This window comes from Salmo salar, chromosome 05, assembly GCF_965601325.2.
Source record: "Salmo salar chromosome 05, fSalSal1, whole genome shotgun sequence".
Classification (NCBI taxonomy): Eukaryota; Metazoa; Chordata; class Actinopteri; order Salmoniformes; family Salmonidae; genus Salmo; species Salmo salar.
In genome coordinates, this window is record NC_138295.1 from 58,327,501 (window position 1) to 58,346,205 (window position 18,705).

At 41.2% G+C, this 18,705-nt stretch overlaps 1 protein-coding gene across 5 annotated transcripts in view; it reads left to right on the top strand.

Annotated features, from left to right (window-relative positions):
- The window catches only part of etv1 (ETS variant transcription factor 1), an 18,232-nt gene extending 16 nt beyond the window's left edge, over positions 1-18,216 (top strand). Inside the window, exons 1-13 of one of the 5 annotated variants that reach the window (XM_082975303.1) lie at positions 1-292; positions 487-606; positions 1,054-1,144; positions 1,447-1,494; positions 6,063-6,116; positions 10,742-10,871; positions 11,810-12,001; positions 12,291-12,538; positions 14,444-14,515; positions 14,619-14,687; positions 14,804-14,973; positions 16,179-16,280; positions 16,448-18,216. The exon at positions 1-292 is cut by the window's left edge and continues 16 nt beyond it. In XM_082975303.1, coding sequence (XP_082831429.1) covers positions 562-606; positions 1,054-1,144; positions 1,447-1,494; positions 6,063-6,116; positions 10,742-10,871; positions 11,810-12,001; positions 12,291-12,538; positions 14,444-14,515; positions 14,619-14,687; positions 14,804-14,973; positions 16,179-16,280; positions 16,448-16,675 — 1,449 coding nt within the window. In that variant the 5' untranslated portion in view covers positions 1-292; positions 487-561 and the 3' untranslated portion in view covers positions 16,676-18,216. The other 4 variants (XM_082975302.1, XM_082975304.1, XM_082975305.1 and 1 more) reach the window with 4 other exon arrangements.
- Positions 18,217-18,705: the final 489 nt, after the last annotated feature.

Genomic DNA, 18,705 nt, shown 5'->3' on the forward strand with positions numbered 1-18,705 from the left:
TGCGCGAGCTTCAGCCGGCAGATTCAGCAGTGGGCTTCACGTCGCTGACTTTTGTTTCTTACTAAATACAGACAGAAACCCGTGAATGAATGCGGCACATATTAATTAGGTGAGTGTCCCTATTCTTTTATTTTCTATTTTGTGTTTACCTTTGCCTTAGAATATTATTTTTAAAAGCGTTTGGTCACGTTAGGTGGTTGTTCTCAATATTTATCGCCAACCTTGGCACAGCCTATAGCAAGAAGTGGACCGTTTGTAAACAACCTTATGCATAGCCTACCTCTTTACAAAGGTGAGTAAACACAACTCATTGTGAGCTATGCAGCTAACATATCAATTATTTACGTTTGTAGTGGGATAATCGTAGTGCAAGTTCACTGCGGAGGTGTTCGTACCTTTATGAATTAAACTGTTTCAGGTCGACTACCTCGGTAGGTTTAGACGGTCCATTCATTTTGTTCTTCCCCCCAATCCATCTTGATATAGGGTGTTCGGACGGCACATCTGCGGACAATTCTGGCTAATTGCTTATCAATTAAAGTAGAGCATTAGCGTTGCAGAATGGATGGGATTCAAGACCAACAAGTGCCTTATATTAAATCCAATGTGAGTGAGAGACACTTTTTTTTAAAACGTATAATCCAAGACCAAATAACAAATAAAACAGCATTTAGATATCATGACATTGTTATTCATTATTGTGTTATTAAGTTGCTGTAAAACCTGCAAGCTGGTCACTCAGTTGGTCGCTCAGTCACCTCCTCCATGTGCAGATGTATGTACGGATAGCATAATATTTGAACTATTACTGTGTAATACATGCTGTTATATATTCTAAGGAATATTGTAATAACGTTATTACTAGTAATCACTAAAGTGTTGCATTTCCTCAATAGTTATAGGTAAAGAAAAGGGACAGGGTCAAGTTTAAAAGTGTGTGAGCTGTGTGATTGATGGACATCTATTGCTCTCTCAGCTGTCATCTGTGTAAGTGTGCTAGTACACAACAGAATCACTCCAGTGGGAAACATTGATTTGTTTTCTCCCTTTTAGAGGCCACAAGGGAAGACGTCTTACAGCGAGAGACCAGCAAATGACAGAAAAATAAAATTAATTAACTCTGACCTGGCCCTGGACACTGAAGGTAGGTAGAGCAGAGGGGACGAAAAAGTTAATTTCACGGCTTCTTAACATTTAGCAAAATTCATATTGGTTTGTGGCCACCTGCACTCTTAAGCAAAATCTCAGTTACAACACTTTCACCTGTGAAGATTGCGAGTAGTGGCTACAGACCCAAATTGAGTTGTTATTAGTTACACACGTGCCTCTGAATCATCTGGCCAAGCCTCCAATGGCATTCTAAGCCTATCAGCCTGTCATAGTGGAGGGAATTGTTTCTGAAGCTTTTTTGTCCTATTTTTGTCCTCCATTGTTTTATTCTCCTAGAACTCTTCCAGGACCTCAGTCAATTGCAAGAGACCTGGCTGGCGGAAGGTAAGTGTTTACCCATTTACTGTACTGTCGAAGCTCAACAAGCTCACTTGGTTTAAAAGACAGAGTAAGAGAATTGGAGAGAAAGGGAAAGGTAGAGATGTAGACAAAAATCGGCCCCAAGTTCCATTCCTACTAACGTGCAGTCCAATTAAAGCTTCTGTGGAAGAGGCACCATGTGTGTCATGCATACATTAGAGACTGTGATGAGCGTGGTCTTGAGGGAGACTGAGGAGGCTCTACTCAGTGTCATCACAAATTACCAGAGAAAGCTGTCCGCTGCTCACTGTCTCTTCTGCTTTTGGCAAGAGCTAACGCACACGAGCCGCCACCACCGCACCAACTCCACCGGTTGTCTACCATCTCCTCACTCTCTATCGCTCTCTCTCTCTCTCTCACACTCCCTCACTCAATCTCTTTCTTTTCCTCTCAGCGCATCTCTCTAAAGATCATCCTCCATAGCTGTAGTATCAGCTGTCTTCTCCGTTTCTTTATTTTTCTTTTGGAAGAAAAATAACGGATTTACTTTTGACTTAGAAAAATCAGTTGGTCTGTGATCAGCAACTGAGATTTTTTGTTGAGTTAGTTTTTTTGTTTGTTTATTTAATACTTTTTTTCTAATGGCAAGACTTGCTCTGTGTGGTATAACTCAGACGTGATGCTTCAGGATTTAAGCGCGGGTGTCTTCTTTCCACCCTGTTTGCAGCACAGAAGTTTTGGTTAGTAAAGAATATTGATCATATTGTGCCTGTACCATTTTCGTAAGATGCATGTTTCCTGTGTTTGTGCATGTCTAAGTTTGTAAACGTGTTAGTCTGCTGTTTGTATCTACATTTGATCTTCTTCTCTTGAGTATCATTTACATATTGAAAATGCTTTTCTTTGCATGGGACATTTGTATTAGTTTGCAATGTTTATTCTTTACAATTAATTGATTGCTAATAAGCTGCATTGTGCGTTAACAGAAAAACATGGCCTTTTATTCTTTAAAACTTTTGTTGGTACATTTTGGATGTTACTATTGCTTTGATTACCTTTAGAGTGAGCTATAAATTATAATATACAGTATGTCCAATCTATGTTATTGGCATTAGGTTTTAAAACATGAAATCACAAAGGTTCAGACTCTGAGTAAATAGTGGTGTAAATATGAAGTAGGATGTGGATTCAACATGTGAGTTCTTTGTAGCTTCTATAAAAGTAATCTACATGACTTTTTAATCATTATCATTTCCCATGTCAATATGATTGTATGCATGCGTGACAAATCTTGAAGTTTGTACTTGCCTCTTGCTTAGGGACCAAAACAAGCCCACAACATTTTGTGCTGTATAATTTGGTCCCATCACTTTAACTCGTATTGTAAATGTACCATGAGTTCCCTTTCTACACATAGTATAACAGCGTTTATCTCTGTATGTGAGACATCCTTCTCAATGCACTGCATCTTTATTTTTCTCCTTATATGCACTACACATCATTGATTTATGTGGACTGCATTATGGGAGACAAAAACATGCCAACATCTTGTGTCAGCTAACTATTTAATACAAATATTGTTTGGATTAGGATTAGGCTACATTTGGTATCAATAATGCCATCATTCTTTTGTGGTTCAATCTATGTCAGTGTCAGGGCTTTTGTCCTTTGTTGGTCTCTCAAGCTTTGAGGGGAATCGAGGCTTGATGACAGATTGAACTTTTGATGATTTATATTCAGACCAGATATTTCAAATAGAAAAATGTATACTTATGGTAAATTGTTTAGATACTTTCTTCAGCTCTACTGTTGCACTATATAAGTATTGAGCAAGACAACCTGTTACTTTATCCAGTAGGCCTTAGTCTCTACTGGCAGATGATTCTAGTCGTAATGTTAAGGTCTAAACTATACAGCAGATCCTTAACCAATAATATACATTTTTATTATACTCAATCAACTGTAATGCTTTCTGTTAATTTTTTTTTTTTTTGCGGTTATCTTATTACATTTTCCACAGAGGTAGAAACATATTTCTCCCTGCTTTGCACAGGTGGATAGGCAACTTAATCATTGATGAGATTCATCTATTCTTTAATACATTTAAAAATGCTTGCAGTGTAATTTAGGGGTTTAAAAAATGAAAAGTATGCTTTGAAATAGATATTGGAATACTTTACCAGCTACTCTCTGCCAGTTAGATTATGAAGTATATACTGCAGGGCTTGTAAAAGAGTAAGATGTCGTTTTAATATTTTAGTATTTAAGTGGGGAAAAAAGGACTTGGTTCCTGATATAGATATTACTGTAAGGAGTACAGTTCTGCATGTCATGGATCAATGTGATGTACGTTTCAAGATTGAAGTAGATTTAATAAATTACTTCCTGTCCATTAAGTTCAAAAGGAATACCTAGCTACCTATTTCAAAGATTTATTCATTCAGGTAATTGGAAATAAGAGGAGGAATTATGGGAGACAGACTGAATTTCCGACATCACAAACCGAGAGGTTGAAGGGTTCTTAACCTGGCCATTTTGGCCAAGGCTTTTTTTCTCTCTCTTTTTGGGAGTTCTTCAAGTATCAATTTCACTTTGAGATCTATTTGGTGAGGTTGCCACAATTTTAGAATACTGTCATTTAAAAAAAAAAAAAATGTTGACACAAATGTGAAAATGATAGTTGATGTAGTCTGGCCCATTGAATGCAAAGTTTTAAAAGGAGACGGTAAATCTTTTCCTCACCCCGTTCTTTTCATCTCAGCCCTGCTGGCGCGCTAGCTAGATTTGTTTGAAACCGAACACCATCAGACACACAGCACTTGTAGGTACAGGAGCCTGATGGTGTTGGGTTTCAAACAAATCTAGTTAGCGCGCCAACAACAGGGCTGGGATGAAAAGAACGGGTTGAGGAAAAGACAAAGGATGTGCCACTACTGCTCAGGGCCTGTGTATGGGGCTTTGCTGTTTTTCTTTTCTCTCTTCTTTTTTCTCTTTCTCTCTCTCTTTTTGTGAATGGCGGCAGAGTTCCAGTTTTGGTGCTCGCCCCAGGAATTGTTGCAGGGATCAGCTGGCCCATTCACAGACTGGGTCCAGTGACTCATACATCCTGCTGCAGCTCCTGGCTGCAACATCACTTTGTCCCCCTCTCCTTTCCGCCTGTCCGTCTCCATCCTTCTTCCCCTCTCGCTTTGAACCTTGCGACTTTGTGATGTCTGCAGTGCGCGTGTGTTACACAGTGCTAGCAAACTTGAGGTAGAAAGAAGTTGTACACGGTTGTGGTCGAGACGTTGTTGTTTTTTCTTTGAGTGGTCCGGCTTGCACTGGGTGAATGTTTGCCAGTCATGGTCTTGTGGTGGAGCCAGTATTTTGAATTTAGAGAAAGTTCTGGTTTGTAATTATTTATAGTGGCAAGGTATGACATTATTTTGCACTAAAAGGTGCTTTGTATGAAACGGTTCAAGTTCTTACAATGGCCATATTGATGCAGAAATCACAGTGCATACCACACCCTCTACAAGAGGGGGCTTGGCTGGCACAAAGAGTTGAAGTCAGCAGGTGCACAGGGTTTTACAATTTATACTTCAGTTGCTGTTATGTTGATCTTTATCACTATACAGTATTGCACCATACAATACAATTCATCAAGTGTGTATTAGAACAGTGTACTTTATTGACAATTGTTTTACGGTGAATATTAGTTCACACAAGGCTTGACCTAACAGTTTTTCACTTGTTTTTACACAACTTATATTGTGAGAAAATAGGAGTTTTTATTTTTACATTTTCTTGGATTGTTCGTTTTCTCTCGTTTTGAAAAGTGAAAATCCTTTTGAAAGTGAAAATACAGAACAACTTGATCATGTGATACAGACCTGCCTCGACATGATACTGATTCAGTGATAATGAGAATCCACCTCTTTGTCCGTAAAAATAGACGTGCTAATGACACATTTAAATTTCTCATATTGCCGTTTGCCACAATTCTCCAAACTCGTCAAACTTCAGGGACCTAAAAAGTACAAATATGTGTGATATAAATATGTACATGCCTAATTGGACCCTGTGCAGAGCCTTCGTTATCTTAGCATTAGCCGAAAGCACAGGAGTGTGAATGATAGGTGAAACCCTCTGAATTGGAGCAGAGCTGACTTGGCAGGTACAGGTGGATTCAGCAGTGGGGAAGAACCCAATTAGCTACTGTTAACAATGGGTGTTATTGCTATCGGCGTGGAGATAGCAAACTCCTGAAGCTACAGCATCATCAAAAAACTGACTAGACAACCTCAGGACTTATGTAATAAAGAGAAAGATTATTTCTCCCTAGAGACCGTTATTTTAACTTTTAGCTACCCCATTTGCATTCTGTTTGTCCATCAGTGCGTTATACCGTGGATAAACATTGGGAGGATTCTGTGGTTACATTGCTTTGTTCATGAATAGATAAATGTCCATAAAGGGATTTTTTATGTCTTTAGGGGCTTTTTGCCAAAGGAAAGGATTGAGATGGTTAGACTGGATATCATGAATCTGGTGTTGTCCATCGGCTTGAAAATCACCTTTTCCTTTCCTCTCCTCTCTGATTCTTTCTTTAGCTCAAGTTCCCGACAATGACGAGCAGTTTGTCCCAGACTTCCAGACTGAAAACTGTGAGTATATGATGCCACAATGTTATTGTATTTGTGTGTGTGTGTGTGTGTGTGTGTGTGTGTGTGTGTGTGTTTGCACTTGTGTGTATGTGTGAGTGTGTGTGTTTTTCCATGTCTCTCAGTACTCCCACCTTCACTCTCACATGTGCTCTCCAGAGAGCTAGTCTTGCGGGTTGGCAGACAGGGGCAGAAGAGAGGGGGTAGAATAGGTAGCTATGATATTATAGCACTGGGGTTTATTTATGTAGGAAAACATCTAAATATTTTGAGTCGTTTGCAATGAGTGATAATAATCAAATAGTGTTTTTTTATATATATGTATATATATAATAATCTCAAACTCAATATTTTCCTACAGTATTTTATCCTCTGTAACTGTCAGTATGTGTTGTGGTGGTTATACTGGAAGAAATCCAATATATCTTGACACAAATGCGTTATACATTATAATGCACTTGGTGGCACAGTACAATGAGCATTTAAAGTGAGTGGAGGCGAGGCTGTTGTTGGCACTGTGTGGTTATGAAGGAAGTCAGCCAGCGTGGAGACAGAAATGGAGTGAGTGGAGCTCAGTGGGATCCAGTGCTAGCACATGTCTTTTAGATGAGCCAAAAGGCCTGTGCAACAGTGAGAAAGCAGGAAACTGTGTCTGTAATGACCATTACCCCCCTTTATCACTCACGTGTTTGATATTCACCTATTTTATTCATTTCAATACTTTTATTTCTACATATGTCTCAAGGAACTGTTTGGCTTTGAGGAACCTCCTACCAGTTTCTCTGAGCTCCATTGACGTACAGTATGGTACAAAGCCACTATAGGATCCAAAATGGTTGCACAGTAACATCCATAAGGTCTTGAGGTCCCCATGTCCTTCAAAGCCATCCATGGCCCATCATGTCCATTGTAGTAGGAGACTGCTGACCATAGGAAACGTCCTGTTGGCATGCCAGAGCAGACTGGAGAGGCACAAACAGATGGTGGGAGGGAGGGCGAGGGCACCGTGGTTGGGCTCTCGAGCAGGCGTCCCAGCCTGCAGCACTCCAATATGGGTTTCACCAAGGAGAGAGTGAGAGAGGATGGTGGGATTGTTTAGAGGTCAATAGAGGTAAAACGAGGAGTATGACATGTGCAGTCAATTCATTCTTACAGTATGAAGAAATATACATTGAGAACAGGTGGAAACGTGGCAATAGACTTTGAGAACACTTTTGATATAAGCTGATCTTTTTTACATATTTTTTTGAGCTTCAAAGAGAAGCATTCATGTCCTCACTTTATCACCTCACTTGTGGACAATTTTTCCATGTCCGTCAACCATACTAAACATCAAATTTGAAAGGGAAACTTCCAGACACTGAATTTTAAGGCTTTGCACATGGAGGAGACATTTTCTTTGTCTAATACCTTCAATGTTAGTGGTTTCCATGCTCTCATTAGCATAACTTAGCAGGGTATGAAGAAGTACTGTAGGTGGTGTAAAATGAGACCACATGTAATCAGCAGATAAGCTCCTAACATTAACAGTAATGGCAAGCACTTAGTTTGTGAAAATTGATTTTTTTTCTCTCCCTGTTGCTATTTTATGAATGGACTGGAGAAATATCTGCCAAAAGTAGACTTCGCTGTAAATGCCAAAATACACAGTTTGTAACCCAACGCACACAACTGTTGCCCTCAAGGGCGGTTTGTGGTAATTTGGAATGATTGGCACCAAAATGACATTTATTAGCTTGCAGCTAATATAGTGGCTGTATTGAGAAAATTCACTGTGAACGGCATAGCTGGTTGGGAGGTATTTCAAATATGATTTAAATAAGGGAACTGAAATAATCAATGAAAGAGATAGTGTGCACTTACTTTGTGCACTGCAAAGCGTAAAGTCAGAGACAAAATGCAAATAGACTAAAATCTGTATTTATAAAAATCAATGATCAAAATGTTGTTTGGAACCAAATGTATGCTTTGGTTTCTAAATAAGGAATAGGTCCAAACAAACAATAGTAATTTCTTATCAAAATATTAAAATGCAAATAATGTGAGCAAGCATAACACATGTTTATTTTGTACAGAAAACCAGCCAAAGAAGTTGACAGAATAGTTGAGAAATTCAAATGAAATCCATTCAAAATGATGTAATTAACTGTCGTAAATGCTTGTTCTTAAGAAACACAGTCATTTAGATAAATCAATCTGTAGATAATCACAGCAATTTAACATTGATGGACCTGACATTCTAAAAAGGTTTATCTGTTCTCATTACAGGTGATGTCTTCCATATTGATTGGAGTACATTTGGCACCCCACTGATAAATCTATTGTGACATTTCCATCTCTATTTTAGGTGCCTCTCTTAGAGCACATGAGCTATTCTTAACATTGTAGCGCATTCAGTTAATTTGCATATTAACTTACTGTGTTGTATAACAAAAACATAATTTCATAAACCATAATTATAGTGAACAAAAATATAAACGCAACATGTAACAATTTCAAAGATTTTACTGAGTTACAGTTCATATAAGGAAATCAGTCAATTGAAATAAATTCATTAGACCCTAAATCTATGGATTTCACGTAACTGGGCAGGGGTGCAGCCATGGGTCAGCCTTGGAGGGCATAGGCCCCACTTGGCAACCAGGCCCACCCACTGGGGAGCCAGGGCCAGCCAATAAAAATGAGTTTTTCCCCACAAAAGGGTTTTATTAAAGACATAAATACTCCTCAGCACCTCCACCCCCCTCAGACGATCCCACAGGTGAAGAAGCCAGATTTGAAGGTCCTGGGCTGACGTGGTTACACGTGGTCTGCGGTTATGAGGCCGGTTCGACGTACTGACAAATTCTCTAAAACGACGTTGGAAGCAGCTTATGGTAGAGAAATTAACATTTAGTTCTCTGGCAACAGCTCTGGTGGACATTCCTGCAGTCAGCATGCCAATTGTATGCTCCCTCAAAAATTGAGACATCTGAGTCATTTGGTTGTGTGACAAAACGGCACATTTTAAAGTGGCCTTTTATTGTCCCCAGCACAAGGTGGACTTGTGTAATGATCATGCTGTTTAATCAGCTTCTTGATATGCCACACCTGCCAGGTGAATGGATTATCTTGGCAAAGGAGAAATGGTCACCAACAGGGATGTAAACAGAATTTGAGAGAAATACGTTTTTTGTGCGTATGGAACATTTCTGGGATTTTTTATTTCAGCTCATGAAACATTGGGGCCAACACTTTACATGCTGTGTTTATATTTTTATTCAGTGTATGTCCATTGATAAATACATGTACATCACAAAACAGTAAACAATAAGTCTCTGTTACTTATTGTCCCTCTTGCCATAAGCCTTTAATTAGCCAGATAAGGCTGCAGCCACTGTGTCTGCGACTCCTGTGACGCCGTTCGACCTCGTCAAATGTCTCCCCTCAGGAAGTACCACTTTGACCTCCGATCGATGACCCGTAAAGGTCGCGCCCCACCGAGGCCAGCGAGACCTGTGAACATCCCCTGTGCTTTGCCACAACGTGCCCCGTGCATCAGTCCCCTGGGACCCAGGCGTCAGATGGGGTGTTGACAGATTGACTCCTCCACACAGAGAGACTGTGACACTGTCACACAGGCCAAGCTGTCAGTCAGCAGTGAGAAACTCAAAACATCCGCTTCTCTCAGCTCCTCAACCCCTAAACTACTTCCTCAGTCATCAGCCCCGGAATGGACTTGTTTTACAAGGCCCATTCAAGAAAAATATACACTGGGCTGGCAATCGCCCATGTAGACATTTGAGCATGGTTCTAGCCCTAAATAACCAGAGAAAAGACAAGCAATTTTTGTTTTTTGTTTAGTTTGATAGATTTTCACTTCCCTTCATGATCGCTATCTACTTGGGTTTATACTCTCCTCAGTCATTGTGGATGTGCCTGGTGCAACCGCGTGTGCATGTTCGTGCACGTACGTAGCCTACGTGTGTTTATTAGCGATGACACGCTAGCTCTCCAGGTACCCAGGACTGACTTGATCCTGACTGACTGGGTTTTCATCAGCGTGGCCAATTGAATTAGTGTTGATCATGACTCAAGATGATGGGACGTTAATCAGGACTGATTTGGCACTTAACAGCTTCTTAAATGCACAGGCCACTGTGGGAAACTGGGCATAGGTACAGAGAGTGGGCTCAGATCAATGGGCCTTGTTAGTGTTGTCTGGACAGTATTGGCAGTTAGCTGAAATGTGATAGGGATTTAGTGGAGTCTAGCCCTGCTTTGAGATTGTCATATTTCAGGAAGGAAGAGTGAGTTACAGTGAGTGATGAAGACTGGGATTCTGGACTTAGAATTAGAAATAGTCTGCATAGATATTCCCGGCCCTGGCCTTAGGGATAGCAGTGGAGTAAGATGAAGTACTGGATATGCTTTTATGTGTTGAGTAAGGATTTTATATGTGGTGGAAGGGCCTTCAAAAGAGGTTTACTTTCCATGGTGATATGACTATTGTACATTTGGACATATTGAGTACAGATAAATAATGAATGAGTTACTGAATAAATGTTTCAACATCACCAATCTAATGTACCTTTCCACCTGTCTCCTCTCCATCCTCCCTCCCTCCCTCTCACACATACATGTCGTAGTGGCATTCCACGGACTGCAGCTGAAGATCAAGAAGGAGCCCCACAGCCCCTGCTCCGAGCTGGGCTCCACCTGTGGCCAGGAGCGGCCCTTCAAACTCCACTATGGGGAGAAGTGCCTGTACAACATCAGGTAGGTAAGCCACAGCACCAGTCACTTTCCCCTATCTGGAACCAACAGAGCCAGATTGCATACAAAGAAATAGACTAACACCCAAAAATGAACATCATAGGTTTTGGTGGTTTGGAAAATATCCTGTGGGGTATTGAAGTAGTATTTATTTGACCTGTAGTGACATCTCACAAGGATTCTGCAGGTAAATGTGGTTTGATTAAAATAAACATTAAACACACGTTGTGCAGTCTTTTTTCATCTCTCCAGGCTGTCCAATATATCTCCACACTGTTGGATGGATAATGACTGCTTCATTATGATTGCTTGATAAACTACAGTACTTCTGGCTTCCCACCCTGTTTTCAATGCTGTATTACTTAATTGCAGTCATTCCCTATGAAACAAAAGGCCAGGTGCTGTGCTAAATGTTTCAAGTTGGATGCACTTGACTTGGGGAATAGATCTAGGATAATATACTGTCTACCTAAGGTGCAAGTTCAATTAAATTCAATTCAATGAACTGCTTTTTCAAATGAACCAATATACCCATGGCACAAGAGTTGCCTAGTTACATGAAATCGTGAATTGATTTGACTTCTGATATATGGATTTTGATATATGCTTACGATATTACAGTACCATGTACGTCAAGGGTCATCTTGAAGAAGTATTCTAGAAGAGGCGACACAAAAGTATTTGAAACCCTAAACAAATACGCTAAAATATATATTTTCTTAAAGAAGGAATATGTGTAAAAATTCAAATTCAGAATTTTGTCCGAAAAGTTTTTAAACTGTCATTTTCACAGTTTCACTATAACATAAAAGACGATTGGATATGAAAAAGGATAGCGTTCAAATACTAGGCCGCACTACAATGGCTTCTGTCAAATGGCATGCATGGATATAATGTAAAAACAACATCAGACTGATCCCTCCACCCCGTGTGTCTCTCAGTGCCTACCAGCAGCACAAACACCCCACAGGCATGAAGCCCTCCAGCCCAGCGACGCCCCCCTGCAGCACCCCCGTGTCCCCCCTTCATCATGGCTCACCCACGACAGTCCCCACCCCCAAACCAGACAGGACGTACCCCCACCTCCAGCCCTCCCAGCCCCTCCCTGACAGCGCCTACTCCATGGACCACAGGTACTGTACTACACAGCTACTGTATACTTGAGGCCACCACTACATCATCTTTAAACTGGCACTAACAAAACATTATCGACATAGTTTCAAGTGCACATTTTACGTTTATTTGATCATTTTAGTACATTCAGTACAGTTTACCAGAATCTAGATGTACCATTCTAATTAGACACGAGGGTTGTATAAATTGTCAAGCTTTAGGTATAAACATGTGTATTTATGTCAGTCCATCTGTCTCAATCGGTTATCATGAAAATTTGTGAAAATGTCATATTTTTTCCTTTGTCAGATTTCGACGTCAGCTGTCGGAGCCCTGCCACTCGTTCCCCTCCCCACCGTCGATGTCTCGGGACGGAAGGCCCATGTACCACAGACAGATGTCCGAGCCCAACATCCTGTTCCCCCCACAAGGCTTCAAGCAGGAGTACCCCGACCCCTTGTTTGAGCACCCTGCCATGGTGGGGGCGCCCATTCCCCCCACGTACCCCCCCTCCATGATGATCAAACAGGAGCCCAGGGATTTCACCTATGACTCAGGTGAGTGGGTGTGATGGGTGTCTTCTTCTTTATTGGGGGGAGGAGGGGGTGGTCATAGAGATACAGTAAAATATGTTGTATTTAATATTGTGTTGTCATTATCTTATTTGGTATTTGGTATTTTGTTAGGATCCCCATTAGCTGTTGCGAAAGCAGCGGCTCCTCTTCCTGGGGTCCACACAGAACATGACACATGAGATAATACAGAATGTTAATAGACAAGAACCGCTCAAGGACAGAACTACACACATTTAAAAACTTCACATGTAGCCTACATATCAATACATACAGCCTGCAGGACATGCTTTGTGGAGTGTTGTGTCAAAAAAAAAGCAGAACATCTCTTTATTACGGCCGGACCTCTCCCCATCTTTACAACCATTGAATCTATAACTAGGGTAAGAACTATAGAAAAATGTAGCCTACTGCATATTTATATTTTAGTGTCCATCATTAGAGAAATATGAGAAATTCAACCAAAGGACACTCTTTTCACTCAATAATATAACCAAATACTTGAGCATTTGGACCCACCACGGCATCAAACCACCGTCTTTTTAATCAGACCAGATAGTTGTCATTTGAGGAATGGGCCTGTTGATTGGATTAACCCATTATTAGCGCAGGGGGTTCTGGTTTGGGTGTCTGTGCCGGGCTCCATTTCCTGTGGTGCTGTAATCTTTGTGCCTGGTCACAGTCCGCCCCCGCAGAAGGGGTGGTGGAGTGTTCTAACCCCCCCGGGTCCCAGAAGCCTGAGGCCACGCCGGGGCATGAATGAATGAACCTGCACTGGACTGCTGGCTTCATTCAAGGAGAGATTACTGTGGAGTGGTGTAATAGTGTGCCCAGTCAGGGTGGAATGTGGCATCCACTGCAGAGAAAGATTTCAATATTAACAGCACTGAGCTCCCTTTGAGTGGGCCTTCTCTCTGTAACATGAGCCCTTTTCAACAGGGACATGTTCATAAGAGAGCGCAACAGAAAACCAATGTTTCTATATCCAGGTAGTCCTCACTATTTACATTTGAGTTATTCAGCAGACTCTTTTATCCAGAGCGACTTACAGTAGTGAGTGCATACATTTTCATACTGTCCTCCCGTGGAATGGAATCCACAACCCTGGGGTTGCAAGCACCATGCTCTACCAACTGAGCCATACTGGACAGTTTATTTCAGTCTGTTGTCTTCAGTTTGGTGTCTAATGAACACTACCCTGCAAACATTTACACAGGTTTCCATGTATCTCGATGGCATGGATGAACAGAGGGAGTTCTTTTCCAGCATGTTTTATATCCCAGATTGACCATTTAGGCGAATTTATTAGCGGTCATTCTGCAGCTTGTTTACTAGACCAGGTCTGTTGAGAGGATGGGAGGGGAGCCTGGTAATTTCATTAGCAGTAATTTCCTCTACAAGCCCATTACTTTGATGAATTAAATTAACAGGATTAGTCATTTTATTGACCATTCACTTTGTAACTGTTTCGGCCCTTTGATTGTAACCAGCAGCTGTAATGTTGTAGGAGGGCCAGACATATACAGTATAATATTATACTGTTGTAAATAGTACCAGTGAAGTTGTCGGCAGTGAAACAAAGTCATCACAGCTATCATGTTTCACTGCTGAAGAAACAGAACAGGCAGAAAACATGGCCGACACGTTATGCTACATTTACTCCAGCGCTGCTAATAGGTTATCTTGAGCTTAGCCAAGACTATGACACTACACTGTTCAGTACTAGTTTCATATTGTAAGCGTAGTGTTGACTGAGCTCCAGTGTGATGCTAGAAGACATGTTCTTTTATCAGGGGCAGTGAGTGAGCAGTAACTGACTACTCTCAGATATCTGATACTGTCCTAATGCTGCCTTAAGGGCTTCTAACACCCATTCTCCCCTGTCTCCAGCAGAAGTGCCTAGCTGCCATTCTGTCTACCTGAGGCAAGACGGCTATCTGGCTCACAGCAGCAGGACTGAAGGTGAGGGATGACGCTTGGGAGATATGCATGTTGGTTGAGTTATTCATCCCGTCCAAGTTGCCGTTTTCCTAATGCGATTTCTCGACACTGTCTCATCTATCAGGCTGCATGTTCGATAAAGTCGCGAGACATTTCTACGACGACACCTGCGTGGTCCCCGAAAAGGTTGAAGGTGAGACGTCCAAGAGTCGACACAAACTGCTGCTTTCACTTGTAATTTCAATCAAAGACATTTTAAGTCATTGAAACATGTGAAATGACAACCTCCTCCCACCATCCCCACTCTAGGTGACATAAAGCAGGAGTCAGGTCTGTACCGTGAAGGTCCAACCTACCAGCGCCGAGGGTCACTGCAGCTCTGGCAGTTCCTGGTGGCTCTCCTGGATGACCCGTCCAACTCTCACTTTATCGCCTGGACTGGCCGGGGCATGGAGTTCAAACTCATCGAGCCTGAGGAGGTGAGAGCATGTCTGTCTCATCATATTCCACATAGAGTATCTTAGTCCCTTCATGCAACAGTGACCAGATTATTCTGATCATTGAAGTGAGTTTGAGGTGAAACCTGCTCTTCAAACGGTCAGAATAATGTGTTAGGAAACGTTTTGAACGAGGCAATGTACCGTACTGACGTTCTTTTTTTTATTGCCTCACCACGTGCTAAAAGTATGTAATCTGATCAAATCAAACACACTGTCAACCGGAGAGTGGCCTACTAAATATTTCAATTAACCTGTTCCTAAAAATATAAACGGTGTTGACGGTTCGGCCCTTTGAAATAGAACAGGTCTGGGTTTGTGCGCTCACATCGCAGACAGAGAGGCACAGTCAGTGTCCGGTGTGTTGGTAGGGTAATGGTTAGTGGAGTGTGTGTGTATGTGTGTGTTGGGGGGGGGGGGGGGTGTACCTTGGCATCGGTCCACATGGCCCAACTCAGTGGGACCAGCCAGCTGCAGCGAACAGGGCGGCCATTCATACCATCAGGTGACCAAACGCGCTAACTTTGGGCTTTGGGTGGCCGTAAATTCTGCCTTTGGCCCGGGCAGGTGTAACACATGAATGAGCATGAGGACATGAAAGGGGGCGCAATGTTTTTAGTGTTGGGTCCAGGCAGAGAGAGAGAGAGAAAGAGAGAGAGAGAGGGGATGAGAGACAGGGTTAGAGAGAGAGAGAGAGAGAGAGAGAGACAGGGTTAGAGAGAGAGAGAGAGAGAGACAGGGAGAGAGAGAGAGTGGTATACAGAGACAGTGGGAATAGGGCTTTAGAATGGAGGATGGGAGGTTGTGTGGTCTGGTAGACAGGTGCTGTAACATCTGCTGCCTGCTACACTGGGTGGGTGACAAGTTCCTAATGAACACATCCCTGTCAAGGGGTGTGGAGTCTGGTTCCACTCTAATTGCTGTTATTAGGAAATATGGATTAGTAAGCTTTGACATTTAGACAACGTCATTGCATTCTTACCGGGAAGTTGTGTAACATAACACTACGTGTTATGTTCTCACCTCTTATTATGCACAGGGAATATGTTACAAGACTGAAGCCACTAATCCTTGACTAAACATAAGAAATGTGATCTTTCTATGGCATTCTGGTTCTATTCATTTCACCATGGCCATTTCCCCTTTGTTTATGTGTGTCTGTCTGCTTGTGGATGTGTGTAACAAAGGTTGCACGTCGATGGGGAATCCAGAAGAATCGACCAGCTATGAACTACGACAAACTCAGCCGATCGTTACGCTATTACTACGAAAAAGGCATTATGCAGAAGGTAAAAGAGGCCTAGGGCTGCACCCTGACAAGAGACATATGACGATGGTTCTGTGTTTTGATTAGCTGTGATACCTTCTTCTCCATAGTCAACCATGTGCTCTGACAAATGTCCCTTTGGGGACAATAAAGTTAATCTCATTTTATCTTATCTAATCTTATCTCCAGGTGGCAGGGGAGAGATACGTGTACAAATTTGTGTGCGACCCCGAGGCTCTGTTCTCCATGGCCTTCCCTGACAATCAGCGGCCCGTGCTGAAGACGGACATGGAGCGGCAGATCAACGAGGAGGACACAGTGCCGCTGTCACACTTTGACGAGAACATGGCCTACGTGCAGGAGGCGGGGCCCTACTGCAACCCGCCACACCCGTACAGCGAGGGCTACGTTTATTAACGTAAAGCCCCAAGACGCCGAACTGCAATGTACTTCACAGTCACTACGAACGGGGGGGAAAGACTTTGTCATTCAGAGGACCCCGACTCACCCTCTCTCACAAACTCCACCTTTTTTCTTCACAATTTTGTTGACGTCCAAGCCGTACTGCAGGATAGAGAGTGCACTTTATGGACTGACTGACAGTGTGTGAACCTGCGGGGGCTAACTATGTAATTGGGTCATTTCAGATGTTTATGTTGATTTTAAAGGAGGGATCCCCCCCCCCCCCCGAGCATGCCGTATTCGTATGAGACAGGACTCAAAGGCCAAAGGTCACATATGGACATATTCCTGCAGTCTAGGCAGGTGAATCCTCAGAGCTTGAAGAAAAAAATTCATCCTGATCTTTTCGACAGTTACAGGAAGCATCCTTAATTATTTCTCTCAGTCCTCTTTTTGTTCAATTGCCCTTTCATCTCCATCATGTGTACTTTCTTACTCATTTAAGTGAATAATGCAATGTATTGTAATGACATGCTTTTAAGATACTTTTATGGTGAAGTGACATAATTATAGACTTGAAACAGTAATGTAATTATACCAATCTTAGTTGACATCTACATGCTGCCTTGCTACCAGTTTTTAACGTGCCCCTTTGCCAATACTGACTGCCCAACAGTACATCATGATATGACTGCGTTTTGGGTTCCTTTTCAAAACCGCATTGACTGTGTAGACCTGTAGGAATTCGACACGAAACGGTCAGATGCAATCAAATTCACCCTAAACATACTTTATTATATGTAATGCAAATGACTTGTATTTAAAAGACAAATGAAGCAGAGACTGTACCTTTATTTAGTCTTTGCATTTTTATGTATATCACACCAGCAGTCAACTTAATGAATTACATATTTAGAACAAACATTTCATTCTGATTTGTCCTACATTATATGACACAAATGGTTTTTATGTTAATGATGTGTAGCAGTTCAGCCATAACACTAGTTATCCAATATTTCAAGGCCACAATGTGGGAAATGTACAAAACAAACATTCCTTTTAAATCCTATTACACAATGTTGCTTTCCCCTTTTAAAATCAAAGGTAATGTGAGGAATGCATACTGTACAAAAAAGAGAAAAACATGCTAAATGAAATGAAATCATATCTAACTTTCCTTTTTAGTTTGTAGACAAATGGTGTAAATGTTGCATACAGGGGTTGCATTTTAATAAAAAGGTATCAGAAATATTTTGAATTTTATAGTATTATAAAGATCCATGTTATATCTGAAATAGGGTTTCCATGTGTTATCAGGTAAATGCACATTGGTTGCTGCTTCTAATTGTAACTGTGATTTTAATAGTCTAAAAATAATGGCAACTGCAATTCTGCGTTCTATGTTTAAGTGTTTTGTTTATTCATATGTTTTGTTTTATATTCTTCAAAAATGAAAAAAATGAGGTCACCACGATGAAGTTCTGTAAAAAGTATACAGGTTGGGATGGGATTAGCAATAGCCAAAATTCTGGAATAAAATAGTGCTGAAAAACTGGTATATGCGTGATTGTCACCCATGAAAATATGTATTTTTTTTTTTACCATGAATACAATATTTTCTGATTTATTTAAGTCTTAACAAGTAAACATTTGTAAAAAGAATAGAAGTATGGGATCTTGGTGAGCTATCTATGGCAACTATTGAAATAGAAAATATAATTTTTGTTGTAATTTCCACAGCCAATCTTACCACAAAACCTCTTGTTGCATTAAACACAAATATTCTGTAAGGTTTCAAAACCACATTAATCAGTAGATTTACTGACAGGCATAAAAACAATTAGACCAGTTCAACCAAACATGTGTGGGTTGGTGTAGAGAAGTGCAATGGAGAAAAGTAACTCGTCAATTTCCAGGTTGGTGGGGATACTCTCTACCGCAAAGCATTTAACCACATGTGACACACAAAGAAAAATCAATGTCTAATTTAAGGCAGTATTTTTTTCATGTTGGACAATTGTTGGTGTCTTTTATTCCTACTCTTA